General features: G+C 41.9%; 1 protein-coding gene across 1 annotated transcript in view; it reads right to left on the reverse strand.

The window, feature by feature from the left end:
- Window positions 1-111: 111 nt before the first annotated feature.
- The window catches only part of si:dkey-28b4.8 (sarcoplasmic/endoplasmic reticulum calcium ATPase 2), a 29,772-nt gene continuing 16,292 nt past the window's right edge, over window positions 112-13,591 (reverse strand). Inside the window, exons 11-24 of the mRNA XM_050044466.1 lie at window positions 12,829-12,917; window positions 12,555-12,657; window positions 12,262-12,393; window positions 10,653-10,778; window positions 10,322-10,543; window positions 10,022-10,133; window positions 8,896-9,134; window positions 8,565-8,785; window positions 8,235-8,437; window positions 8,032-8,117; window positions 6,699-6,832; window positions 6,424-6,541; window positions 6,121-6,255; window positions 112-6,016 (exon numbers count right to left, since the gene is read on the reverse strand). Coding sequence (XP_049900423.1) covers window positions 5,834-6,016; window positions 6,121-6,255; window positions 6,424-6,541; window positions 6,699-6,832; window positions 8,032-8,117; window positions 8,235-8,437; window positions 8,565-8,785; window positions 8,896-9,134; window positions 10,022-10,133; window positions 10,322-10,543; window positions 10,653-10,778; window positions 12,262-12,393; window positions 12,555-12,657; window positions 12,829-12,917 — 2,103 coding nt within the window. The 3' untranslated portion in view covers window positions 112-5,833. The remainder of the gene's footprint in view (window positions 6,017-6,120; window positions 6,256-6,423; window positions 6,542-6,698; window positions 6,833-8,031; window positions 8,118-8,234; window positions 8,438-8,564; window positions 8,786-8,895; window positions 9,135-10,021; window positions 10,134-10,321; window positions 10,544-10,652; window positions 10,779-12,261; window positions 12,394-12,554; window positions 12,658-12,828; window positions 12,918-13,591) is intronic.

Below are 13,591 nucleotides of genomic sequence, written 5' to 3' on the forward strand. Positions count from 1 at the left end.
ATATAGAGAACATAAAATCTAAAATGTAGATAAAAACAGCAGCAGACATTATTATGTAATGTTTTGTGTAACTTTTGTATCATGTCAATCAAACACAGCACACTTGAGCTCTGGTCCATTTTATTTATTGTTGTTTTCATCCTGTAACATCGTTTCAATGACAACAAACCCTCCGACAGTAGAACGAACGAGAAAGAAGTTACAAATAAAATCTACAAAACGGTGCTCCTTCATTAGCACCAGTGGAAATGTTTCTAAGTGATGAGGGAACAGTGAAAAAGGAGAGGGAAAACGGTCTCTCTGATTAGAATGTTTTTCAATTCAACCTTTATTTTAACAGGTGAGTTTGTCAAGAACAACTTCTCATTTATTGTGACAGTCTGGAACAATAAAAACTCACATCCACTCATTCGTCTCCCAAGATATAGGCATGAGCTAATATAACAAATAATAATTATAATGATAATAATAATAATATAGAACAAACAGTGTAAACAAAAATTGGTACATTAGGGATTTGTCATGGCATAATACACCCTTAAAGAAAAAATATCAATAAATAATGAAGTAAATACTCACTATTGATTGCATCTACATGTGTTTCTTCTGCCTTACTAGTATCAAAACCAAAATATTATATTGCAACAAATGTCCCTCTTTGTCATTATTTTGCAGTTTTCAAGCTATTATGTGAGAAATGGAGCAAAAACAAAAATAACAACAACAAAACAAAAAACAGAGAAACAAAAAGAGGCAGAACTTTGGGCAGCAAAGAAACAAAAACTTTTTGATTCAGATAATTGAAACAACAGGTGAGTTAGCCCAACACCTCCATAACAATGCAATGCTTTTCTATTGTAAAGCAACAGCTTAATGTTTTTATTAAATGGTATCACATAGAGCATACGACCAACTGCTAGGGCCACTTTCTTTGGGGAAAAACAAATCAGACATTAAGAATAAAGGTGCATCATTTTGAGAAAGACAAAAAAAATGTTACAGCCTACTGTTATGGGTATAAAGTGTTAATTTTGAATAATGTTGCAATTTAATGAGATGAGGTCATAATATGAGAATGAAGTCACAGTATTATGAGTAAAGTCGTAATTTTGAAATGTTAAATTACAAATAACAGCACAATTCATAATATTACCATAATAATATTTATAACTTGCGATTTCACAAGATGAGTTTATTAAAATTATAATTGAAGTCCTACGTTTACATACATACGCTGTATGTCGCTCGGTGCAGAGTATAAATAGTATTTGCACATATTGTGACTTTACTTGCATAATGTCATGACATTATTTCTCACAGAAGTACGACTTAATATTAAAAAAATATGACTTTTTTTCTTGTAAAATTATGACATCACCTCAGAACATGATGACTTTATTCTCTAAATCTCTGATTTTTCTTTCCTGACAGCAGAGGTGGGACCAAGTCGTTGTTTTGCAAGTAACAAGAAAGTCTTGAGTCTTTGCACTCGAGCCCCAAGTCCTTAACTTTGGTTTTGAGTCTTAAACAAGTTGTAATGGTGCGCTCTATTGAATATAATGCCATTTTAACAACAAATTAATGATATATTAAATTTGCAAAAATCACAGATGCTTAAAACAAGTGTACAGAGCCAGTGAAGTCGTGGAAGGTGAAACTTTTTTATTTTGTGAATGCAAGATTACAAAAATGTTACCTTTTGGGACTTAGGGGCTCCGTACAAGTGTGACCAGACTTATCCATAAAAAAATAGCACACAACACGATTAACCAGTGCACAACAGAATTAATTTAGTAGGTTTCTGTCCTGTCTTGTTGAATTTAACTCATCTCATATTGTAAAAATGTCAGTAGCTTTTTCTTCCTAAATTTGTAAGACACTTTCTGTAAGACTGTTCTTCCTCTTAGTTGATATTGTTTGTTGCTGCATGTGTTTTGTCTAATAGAAATAAAAAGATTGTTAGCTGATACAGGACATGAACTGATTCGTGGCACACTTTTTAAATAACACACGTATTATCAAGTCAAAAGGCTCGAGTCTAAGTGTAGTCATGAGTCATTGGTGTCAAAGTCCGAGTCAGGTCAGTCTTTTCTCACTTTTTTCTCACTTTGTTGAGTCTAAAGTCATAAAATTTGTGCGTTGAGTCCACACCTCTGTCTAACAGCGGCCCTATGTTTCGTCATCGTGGCTGAATGTGATACACAACAAAAGTCATTGTAACTACATAAATCAAAAACGCTTTGTTCAAAAATCCCTTCAATGGCAAACAGAGTGAGATGTCACAATGGCATCGCTGGAGAAAATGGCAAACAGGTCACCAACTCGCACATAAAAACACATTTAAGTGAAACACTGACTCACTGTCAGGCCTACTGTGTGACTCATTAGGAATCTACGGCTCTGCTAAAAGCGTCGGTCGCCAAATTGAAATCCTGCATCTGAAGTACACTAACACAGAGGCAGATTCTGTGGTAAACAGGAGTAAATAACTAAAAGAGAAGTGTTGCTGTGTACTGAGCAGGACCGGTGTAATAAACACAGTACAATCAAAGCCCTAACATAATATTAATCCATTTAGCTTACACACATGTAGCAGCCGCATCATTGGAATGCTGACCGGACATGGAAGCACAGAACAACCTCTACTGTGTTTAAACATGAATATAAATAATATCATCAACATTTCTCCTGGTGTGAAGGCTTAAAGTCAGCTTCAGTCCGTCTGTGAAGCCTCAGGACGTCAAGTCAAGTTACATTTAAGACTTTCTGAGCTTTTTAGTGTCAGTAACAATCAACAGAAAAGACAAAGGAGGATACTGAACTGCAGATCTATCAGAACGACTGGCCTTTAAATGCGATGATGAACTGTACTCCAACATGTGAACCCTTCTACAGCCTGTGGACACCCATGATGCCCCATTTTAAGCCCAGACTCGGCAGGACATGATGTGTTTCTTTCACAGTACAGACACTTCTGCTTTAAAGAGTGTTAGAAATGTGTGACGTGCGTTGACATGCATCCTGTAATGGTCTGCTAACAGTCTTCCTTCACAGGTTAAATGCTTATTTTAGTCTCATGTACAGTATCTACAAAGAGGTTCTAACAATATTGTGGCTGGATATTTTTGCATCGCAGAAAAAAGACTGTTGCAGTGGCCAGTCGCGGGAATATATTGTACATCTAGTCGTCTGGCCTCATCGCCTGTCACTGACCACAGATTATTACTGGTGAATTACAGTGTGGACGTAAAGCTGGTGTGTGTATGTATGTATGTATGTATGTATGTATGTATGTGTGTATGTACGTGTGTGTTTGATTCAAGACCACTCACTTTCCAACAAGACATTTTCATCTAAAAGGTGCTATATGTAGCATTTAACCAGCAATAAATCATCAACATGCTGTTAGAATTACTCTGAACTCATTAAACATCCTCATCAGAGGTTTCCGACATGGAGGTCGGGACCACAAAGGAGTCATTCACAAGACAGAGAGAAAAAAGTAAAAGAGAAATATTTCTGCAACACAAATTAATTTTCTGACTTTCTGATCTTTGCCTTTTTACTTTGAAGACGTGTTTACTTTCACATCTTCAGGAGCTGCTTGCACCAGCTCTCCCAAAGTTTAACGTCAGCCTTGTTGTTACAGAAGTTTCACCAAGTGGAGATCAATGCATCACTAAATAAAGAGAGAACTGGACACAGATCAGAGGCGGGGCCCCGTTCATTTCGATGAAAGTTGCTCAGTAGCGCATCGAAGCCAAAAAAGTTCAACTGCTGTGTATAAAATTACCCGAATGATGCACTGTGCAGCCCATAAAGCAGGCACACTAGAGACTTGCACAGGCTAAGCCGGCAACTTCAAGTTTACCGCTCCGCCAACTTGATAAAATAATTCAGTCATGCGGCTCTTGTAGTCAATCAAAATGTTACTGGACTGAATGGATCAAGTTCTGTTGCTAAAATGAGTCATTCTGCAATGGTTTTAATGCTCAAAAAATGTATCTACTGATTAACAGATGTTTCTTTTGCCATGTAAGTCTACGGCAAAAAGTCTTTTGAGGCCACACCATCATGTGGATGGACATAGTCAACATATCTGACAGTGGTAAAGATGTTTCCTAGCAAAAGATTCACACATTACAAAAGCCCTGTCTACACGTATACAGATATTTTGGGAAACTGATAATTCCTCTGTGTTTTGGCCTCTCCTCTACATGCCAATGGATCTTTAGGTCACGAAAATAAAGATTTCTAAAGACGTTTTCTAAGCCTTATATTTTTCAAAACTCTGGTCACTTTGGTCTGGCCACATGTAAAATGGAGTATTTAAGAAACGATGACTTCCTGTGCTCAGTTCCTTCATTGTTGTAATAAGTACGGTACCTAAAACAATAACAACAGTGGACTACAGGTTTGCTTATGTTTGGTTAGCACAACTTGATCTAATAATGACACTTTACGCTTAAACTTGTTAGTGCTACACTTTTGGCTAATCTGGACCGGTCGAACCAGCAGCAGTTGGTACAACTTTAAGAGTGGGATTGCTGTCAAGTGTAAGGAAAACTTTTGCATATCCAGAGCATCACTTGAATCTTTGAGTCAGCTCCTTCGTCCTTATATTGAAGTGGAATCAACAGTGCTTTGAAAAAGGTAACATTAGCCTGTACACTGTACTACCTTTGCGACAAGGGGAGACTGTGGAATATCTTTTCCTAGCATGCAGCGAGCAAATTTTGGCAGATGGAGTGTGAAAAAGTGTCCAGATATACAAGCGACCACAAAATTCAGCCCTTAGTGAGCCTAAGCAACAGGTTGTTGTTGTTGATCTAAAAATCTGTTGGAGGTAGCTTCATTAAAATAGAGCCAAGGCGAGCGCTTTTTCAAACACTGACATGTCGCTTAGCCTGTTCGCTGATGCATGGAGCAGGTGAGGATATCTTCATTGGGAAATACTGGAACAATCTGATGTCAGCGCACTCGCTTGTTCACATCTCGTCTAGGTAGCAAAAGTTCACAAACACATGCGAGCGTTTGGAGTTTTAGTGGGTACAGAGATATTTTGTAAAATAAAGGGGGAAATTTCCCATTTTTAAAACTATCTGTAGACGCATAGACAGGGCCTAAAGTCTTTATTACCTAAGACATTTCCTAAGTTTTATTTGTGCATTCTGATTTAGTAAATTACTGGTTTGAAGATAGCTAGCAGTTACTGAGAAGGTTACACACAAACTTAGGGAAAGTTTTATGAACAGCTGGTGCAACCGAGGTGAAACAATCTGAGAGGTGACGAGCCAAAACTGTTGGGAACCAGTGATGATCTACACTGTACTTTACATCGCGTATTCCTTGTCTAAAAGAAACATACCATAGAATGCTAACATGCTAATTTTTATCATGTAACCTACAGTACATTATAATGCAAAGGTTAGCAGGTGAGCATGCTATGTTAGCATTAAACTGTAACTTTTGAGATCATGTTTCACTCAGGGTCAAAGTGTTGGACAGACAAGCTGAACAACAGCCAGCTCATAGAAGAACAGCCTCAGTGAGCTATGGGATGCAAATGAAATGCTACACATAGCACCTTTTAGCATCGAGGAAGAGATGGTATTTCTTTCTTACTGTTTCCTGATTGTCTGTTGGTTAAATATGTCGCTCTTTATCCCTTATGTTCTTGTATCTCAGCAAAGTATTTATCATCTTTGCTTGTTACGCTCTTACATCGCCTCACCCTTACACACCCAATCCTCTGCGTTTCATTCCAACAGTCCTTCTTTACATTTTCCCTTTCTTCTTTCCCCCACAGTCCACCCGTCCTCTCTGTCCGCCATCACTCCCAGAAGATGTTGGTGATGTCAGAGTCCAGGCTGAAGATCCAGATCACTAGCGGTGCAGAGATCAGGACGAACGACCAGGACACGCCCTTCAGCGACTGGCGCAGCTTCGTCATCATGGCGCCAACAAATCCTGTGTTAGCCCCCGTCCTCCGCAGCTCCTCCTCCTCTTCCAGTGACTTTTTGAAAGATGAATTGCAACAAAGGAAAGAGTTAGACCACTTTGAGATACAAATACAGCTGCTGCACATGCACAGGAACACTGTCAGGCACGTCTTCTGACCTGGATCTGGCTTCCTGGCTCGATGTAGTTGCGGGCTAGAAACTTGAGAGCCTCGTCCATCAAGATGACAGGAAGTGACATCTTCAACACCACCACCCACTGAGGCCAAGACAGAGGGCGTATCTGGAAAATCACCTGAAGACACAGACGGGAGGAATGGAGGATATTGAAGTCCTGAGTAGATTAAAAGTGTCAGCGAACTGATGTATGACACCATGGAATAAGTGCGGGTCAGCTGTTAACAATCAGTGCAACCTTTCAAGGAATCTTTCAGACATATACTGTTCGTGCATGCTTGCTTACCGGAAGTGGGTCTACATATAGAATGAGGAAGTGTAGAGCCATGGACAGACAGATGGCACCCACCAGCCAGGGGTTTGACCAGGGAGGCATTTTCAGCAGGGACTGGTTCTCCGAAAGACTGGACAGCACAGATAAAGAAGAAAGACATTATTTTTACTGTTACACTGCCTGATCTGTCACTTTCACTTTGTGTAATATATGACAATGAAATGGTGACACAGCACTGTAGGATATATGGTTGAGTGTGTGTGTGGGTGTGTTTGTTTTATTCTTACCTGTTCAAGGCGTTGCACATCTCTATGGTAACCAGGACAGACAGGGCCATAGTCATGGGATACGGAGACTCAAAGACTGAACACTGCACGCCGGCAAACTCAATGTGTCCCTCACTGCACTGCAGGTAGTGGGACTGTGGAGGAAACAAACAAGGAAATAACATTCTTACCACCTTCATACCTGCCTCACTTACCTACCTGCTGTGATATCTAGATAAATAGAGTCTGACAGATGTATCACAGAAAGTTAATGAGCAATGTCAGGGCAGAAATTTCAAAATATGTGTCTCAGTAATTTCTCTGACCATCAGAGAGCACTGATGAGTTCATTTCTTTGTGTAAGTTAGTGTCCTGCTCAGCACGTATCTTTGGCACCCTAACCCTCCCCTCACTGTGATGTAGCCTTGAGTTCTCGGTCAAAAGGACCCCCCTAATATTGACTCTTTAAAGGGGCATTTCACCCACATATCAAAAATTTAAGTTGCTGAGTGTTGGGCATATCAGCTGTTGAAATGTCTGCTCTGTTTTAATCTCCACTAACTCCTGAGGGAATTATCCGTCTTTTTAGCTGCTAAATGCTCCACTGTGTTCACCAGCAGGTCTCTGACTTTCTCTGTCTGCTGTCTGTCTGATGCCGAGCGGGTAGTGTGCAGTGGGGTTATCAGAGCTGTTTGTTGCCTGCTGTGTAGAAACAACGTTGATGAGAGCAGTGACAGCTAAACAAAAAACTGAAAGACACTAAATCTTTCCACAGAGCTGAAGAGAGCTGCAGAGTCTGTGATAATTTGACATTTTAACTTTGTTACACACACATTTTTAACTTGTTTTTTTTAAAATCATTTTGAATTAATATTTCATTATCAATATTCTTCTCCTGCCTGATTACTCAGGTACTGTAGTGACACTGGAACTCAAAATACTTAAGACAGAGTAGCTGAAACTTAGAAGCAGACCACTGATCATACAGCTCAGGTAGGTCTGACCTATAGCAAAGTTCCTGTTCTGAATAAGCAGTTATTAATATATTATCAGTAACAAATATAAGCTGTTTATTGCCCCACTTTTATTGTCTTATTTCTACTTTCTATACATTACCTGCAGTTTGTCAATAAGTTGTTTGATAGTTTGAAATAAACGTGGAACTCTGCCTGTATAACGTGATAGTGTGATTTTAGTGTGAAGTAAAATCATGTGTTTATGTTTACAAGAAGGTTTCAGCTTCTCCTGCTTATGTTAGTGCCACCGTGTATCTATTTATCTACAGTGTATAGTTTAGGGCAGCAGAGCATGTGAGGCCTGAAAGAGGTGTAGTGAATGGGAGATGTGTGTTTACCAGTTGATAGAAGGAAAGTTTTGGTCCGTCGTGGGCTGCCATGAACCACCAGGCAGCAGCGCCGACAGTTGCAGCTCCCACATAACCTACAGAGGGTGGTGAGCAGCAATAAGTCAGATGCTCTGATGATACATAAATGATCTGGAGGTTTTTGTCGATGTTCTAGTAGTAATGATCAGTTCTGTTCCAAGCTCATGACTCACATCCGATGATGAGGTAGCGACAGAACAACCAGCTGGAGATCAGAGGCTCCTTGGGGGAACGGGGAGGGCGGGACATGATGTCCAGGTCTGGAGGGTTGAAGCCCAGAGCTGTTGCCGGGAAACCGTCTGTGACAAGGTTGACCCATAGCAGCTGGACAGGGATCAGCGCTTCAGGCATGCCAAGTGCAGCCGTCAGGAAAATACTGAGGAGGAAGGAAGGACAGATGGAGGAGAAGAAAACAGTGAGAGGCACAAAATATCCATTCAGTGAATCTCTCTCTCTGTCAGTGTTAAGGTTAGCACACCACACTTATATCAGCTGTTACTAACCAGACCACCTCTCCTATGTTGGAGGATATCAGGTATCTGATAAACTGTTTCATGTTGTTGTAAATGGCTCGGCCCTCCTCCACCGCAGCCACGATGGTAGAGAAGTTGTCATCGGCCAGGATCATCTCAGAGGCTGACTTAGCAACCGCTGTGCCGCTGCCCATAGCAATGCCAATCTCCGCCTTCTTCAATGCAGGTGCGTCGTTCACCCCATCACCTGTCTGAAGTCATGAGAGAGGGATGAGATGTGGGAGGATAATTCAATGACACCACAGGAGAGAGGGTGTTTTACTGGTTATCGACACACCTATGATACTGGCAGTATTCCTACCATGGCAGTGATGTCACTCAGGCTCTGAAGGTACTCCACTATACGACTCTTGTGTGCTGGTTCCACCCGGGCGAAGCACCGTGCCGTCCTGCAGGCCTGACGCTGCAGGTGAGGGGGCAACTCATCAAACTCCCGCCCCGTCAGGCCACCGATGACCCCAGCGCCCTCTTGCTCCTCTTCCTGCTCCGTGATGATGCCCACCCTCCGGCAGATAGACAGGGCTGTCCCTTTGTTGTCACCTGAAGAGATACATTGTTCGATTAATGACTGTATTGGTTAGCCAGGTAAGGTTTCTTTCATTAAAATCTAATGGCCTATCATTAGTAATTTTAAATGTGTGTGCACAACTAATGCACATAATGTGATTTATGTGCATGTGCAGGGTGTTATTTTTGTGTCATGACCAATGGGCAGCTTTCATGTCTTCTTTTGCAGGTCTAAGAGTAACTATGAGTATTGTGTGTGGATTTGGTGAACCACGATTCTCACAACCGGCTACTGACGGCACATTCAGTTCAGCAACCTCTCTCTCATCATGTCTGCTGTGCATTCATACACCTGAGGATTCTGTCAGTCAGCATGCTTTACTACCTTTCACGATCACATGTCGGAAAAAAGGACACTGTTTTCACTGGCTGAGTGGTATTAACATTACCAAGTAAACTGGTTTTTATGTGCAAAAAAAGTGCCCTTCAGCGAGTGTCTGGGGTAGCCTCACATCCACAGACTGCATAAAAGAAGTGGACGTAGCCACTGTGATGTCACTCATTGAGTCTTGAGTCTTGAGTTTAGCATTTTGGCTGTTGCCATCTTGTTTTTTTGGAATTAGAAGTGACCGTATTTGTAGATGCAGATGGAGCTATGGGGGATACACATTGCTGCACCTCTATTCCCACTGACAGGTCATGATCGAGACCATAGACTACAGTCTGACTTCTTTTTGCACCTGTGGAGTCACCCTCTGCTGACAACATGACACCATAATGCAAATCACACACAGTCTCTACTGATGTTATAGTTGTCTGTTATATTTCTCTATCTGTGTGGTTTAATGTATGCGTATTAAAGGTGAGTTTTAGCACACATATAGTGTACTTTTAGATGTGTGCGTGGTCGTGCGTGTTACCTGTGATCATGATGACCCTTATGCCAGCCTGCCGACACATTCTGACGGCGCAAAGCACCTCTTTCCTGGGGGGGTCCAACATGCCCACACAGCCCACAAAGGTCAGGTCCGACTGGGGAGAGGGGAGAGATGGAAGGGAAGGCGTAGGGGACAACAGTTAATCTCGTTAGTTAGAGCCACTGGTGATTTGACAAGTAAGTCATCTATATCTGAATTTAATGTCCAAATGGTATGGATACAGTGTTTTGTTATTTAAGAGCATTTCAGCACCATCATTACTATCATCATTTTAATCATCACCTCATAGTCAGCAAAGGCAGCTGTGTTCTCCAGGTTGAGGCAGTGGATATCAGGGGGATTGTCCCTGGTTGCCATGGCGAGGCAACGTAGCGTGTCCCGACCTGATCCCCATTCCCGCACAGTGGACAGGAGCTGCTCTCGTACCGCCGGGCTCAAAGGCACACGAGCCGAACCGCTAACCCTGATATAATTACAGCGCTCCAACACGCTCTCTGGAGCTCCCTGAGGAGACATGGGGAAATGATTAGATACTGAAGGGGAAGAAGACATGACAGTGTCTTTGTAGCCACAGAATAACCACATGTTTCAAAGAGAGTGATGGGGAACACACCTTGACAAACATCTTGGCTCCAGAAGCCGACCTGGTAAGTTTATTGGATGAGCAGAAGACAGACATGGACTTCCTGTCTCTGGAAAACTCCAGCGTCAGCTCCTTCCTCATCAGCTGCTTAATCACCTGAAAACAACCAGTAAAAACTACAGTATGTACAGATCATCTTTAACACAGGTCAGTGAGGTTTACTGGCAGAGCGTACAGAAATAAAAACACAGCACATTTAGTCACTTTGAACCACTGCAACCAAAACACAGACGTACAGAATGTCAAACCAGTGTTCATGGGTCAACGCTCAATACATGAGACATAAGAGAGAAGAAAAAGCATGGAAAAGGTTTCAGCATAATGGATTCAGAGGTCAGAATCAATTTGCACCAGCACTTTCTTTAAATTTCTCTCCCACTCTCTCTCTCTCTCTCTGCCTGTAAAGCTGCGGAAGGTATGGCTGGTTAGTGAAGATGAAATGAAGCGTTATCTATACAATACAAGCAGCAGCCTCTGGGTTTGAAACATGAAGCTAATGCAATATCCAAAATATGCAGTTCCTCAAATGGCCACTAGAGGCTGGCTTCAAGATTGAGTCACTCTCCATAGACCCCCATTATAAAAATCCCAACTTAACAGCAGAAATGAACATGTTTACAGCCTGGGACAGAAAATGGGTTTGTTCTCTATAGTTAATTTACTTTCATGACAACTGTGCGTCACCACAATCAGTGAGTTAGATTCACCCCTCACTCTTCCATAGTTCCAAAAATCCAAAATGGCTACAGTCAAAATGCCAAACCTAAGGCTTTAAAACGGGAGTCTACAAACTAGTGGTTTACGTTATAGGGGCTGCGTCCATTATTTTTGTAGTCTATGATATGACTACAAAAACCTAAATAAGGTGGCAGCTGGCTGGAGGGAGATCGCCAGAGACGTAAAAATTTCTGGTAAATGACCATCGCTATTAACAACCTACTTGCTGTTGTCTTTCCAGTCAATATCACAATATAATATGTTTAGGAAGATAGCAAGTGCTCACTTATCTTTTAAGTCAGTGGTTACCAACTGGTGGGTTGCGGTCCAAAAGTGGGTCGCGGGGCCATTCTGAATGGACCGCAAGCGACTTGCAGATGTGTCAAGTTTGTAGAAAATACATTTTATTTTTAAGCACAGAACTTGTGCCGTTTCCTGCTGTAGAGTGAGTGATTGACAGCTACTTGACAGAGACAGTAAACAAACACGATGACATGGCCAAACGCAAATATGACGCCAGATGTATCAAACTGTGTGGAGCTTGAACTAATGACTAAGGAGAAATCTGGACCAGTTGGGAGTGGCTACGTCTCCAGTCTGACCTTGAGCGCAAAGATAGGTATGTCGTTTGTTTACATGAATTAACAGAAGTGCATATAGTGTGGACAAAGCAAGGCTTACTTATTGTTAAGACACAGTGTATGACCTGCATCTTTTTCGAGGGGAATTATTTTCACAAGACAAGGACCAGAGACATTTAAATGTGTTGGACTTGGACAGATTATCCCAGTCGAAAACCGGTGATTACCAGTTAACAGCCTGATACAGACACACACACACACACACACACACACACACTTACAGAGCAGCACGCTGTAGCTCTCTCAGCAGGGCTCAGTCCTCTCAGGTCGGTGTCGAACACGTTCATTTTCTCCACCAGACAGCAGAGGGCGGTCTCTGTTGCCTCCCCAACCTTCTCATACACACCCTTTGCCTGGAACGCACACACACACACACACACACACAGAGGGAACAGAGGTTAAAGTATGCTGTTCACGGTATTTATAACGCAGAATCAGTTTCCAGTTGTACATGTTCCAGCACCGTATACGGTAATCTATGATGGTCTGAGTCGTCGCTGCAGTAATGTCTTACCTCATTGTAGTCCAGTGATGAGTCATTGCACAGTGCACAGATGGTGGCCATCTCCACCAGGCCTTCGTACTGACTGGACTTCACCACTGAGCCATCCTTATAACTGGAGAAACAGCAGGACAGGCCACGACAGAGAGAGTAGGAATAAAGAGAGAAGAGTAGAGGCAATAGAAACAAATTGTAAGAAAAGGGTGGAGAGATAAACTCTCATAATCCATATCCATCCATATGCATACCCATCAGGGGTTAGAGGTTAAAGGTTAAAGACACTCACACTTCCCCTTCAGGGGCGTAAGTAGATCCAGTCACTGAAAACTCGCTCAGGCTGCAGCGCTCCCCCGACACACTGTCTACTACAAACATCTAAACACACACGCATGCACATAGAGAGACAGACAGTGCAGTAGTTGATCAGTTCAATAATATTAGAAGATCATATTTGGGGTTAGCTTCACATTCCAACTGGTCATTCCAGCACACGAGCCTTTTATATCAAAGCCGACACGACACTAAGAGGCAACTTCCTGTTGATTAACATGGAAATTCTTCAGAGTGTGAGGCAAAGTCCTGAACCTTATTTTGCTGCACTGATGCAGGTTTTCACCACTTTTTTAAAATGTAGATTTTTCTATTACCGTTCTGTAGAAAGGGTGGGACAAATAGCCTGTCACAAAGGCCAATGATCACATCCTACATGTACACGTGCTGCTATGGAGAAGAAATTAATACTGAGTCCACACAGACCAGCAAGTTTGTCCTCTTTTCTTACATGCTTAAGCCATCCCTTCATCTAGAGCCCATGGGCTGCTTTTTACAAAATGTCAGGAGGCCAGGAGCCAGTTAAGATGGACGTTTGCTGTCCTCACTCATCTTTTACAAAGTACAAATCCAGTTACAGCAACCCCACACAGGCCAGGCTGTGTGGTGTTACTAGGATTTCAAGACATTCAAAACTTAGCCCAGGCATCTGTCGGGGGGTCCAAGGAATCCTCCCCTGGCTTTTTTTTTAATAAGCAAGCTCTATTTTGATGTTTTTT

Source organism: Epinephelus moara, chromosome 5, assembly GCF_006386435.1.
Source record: "Epinephelus moara isolate mb chromosome 5, YSFRI_EMoa_1.0, whole genome shotgun sequence".
Lineage (NCBI taxonomy): Eukaryota > Metazoa > Chordata > Actinopteri > Perciformes > Serranidae > Epinephelus > Epinephelus moara.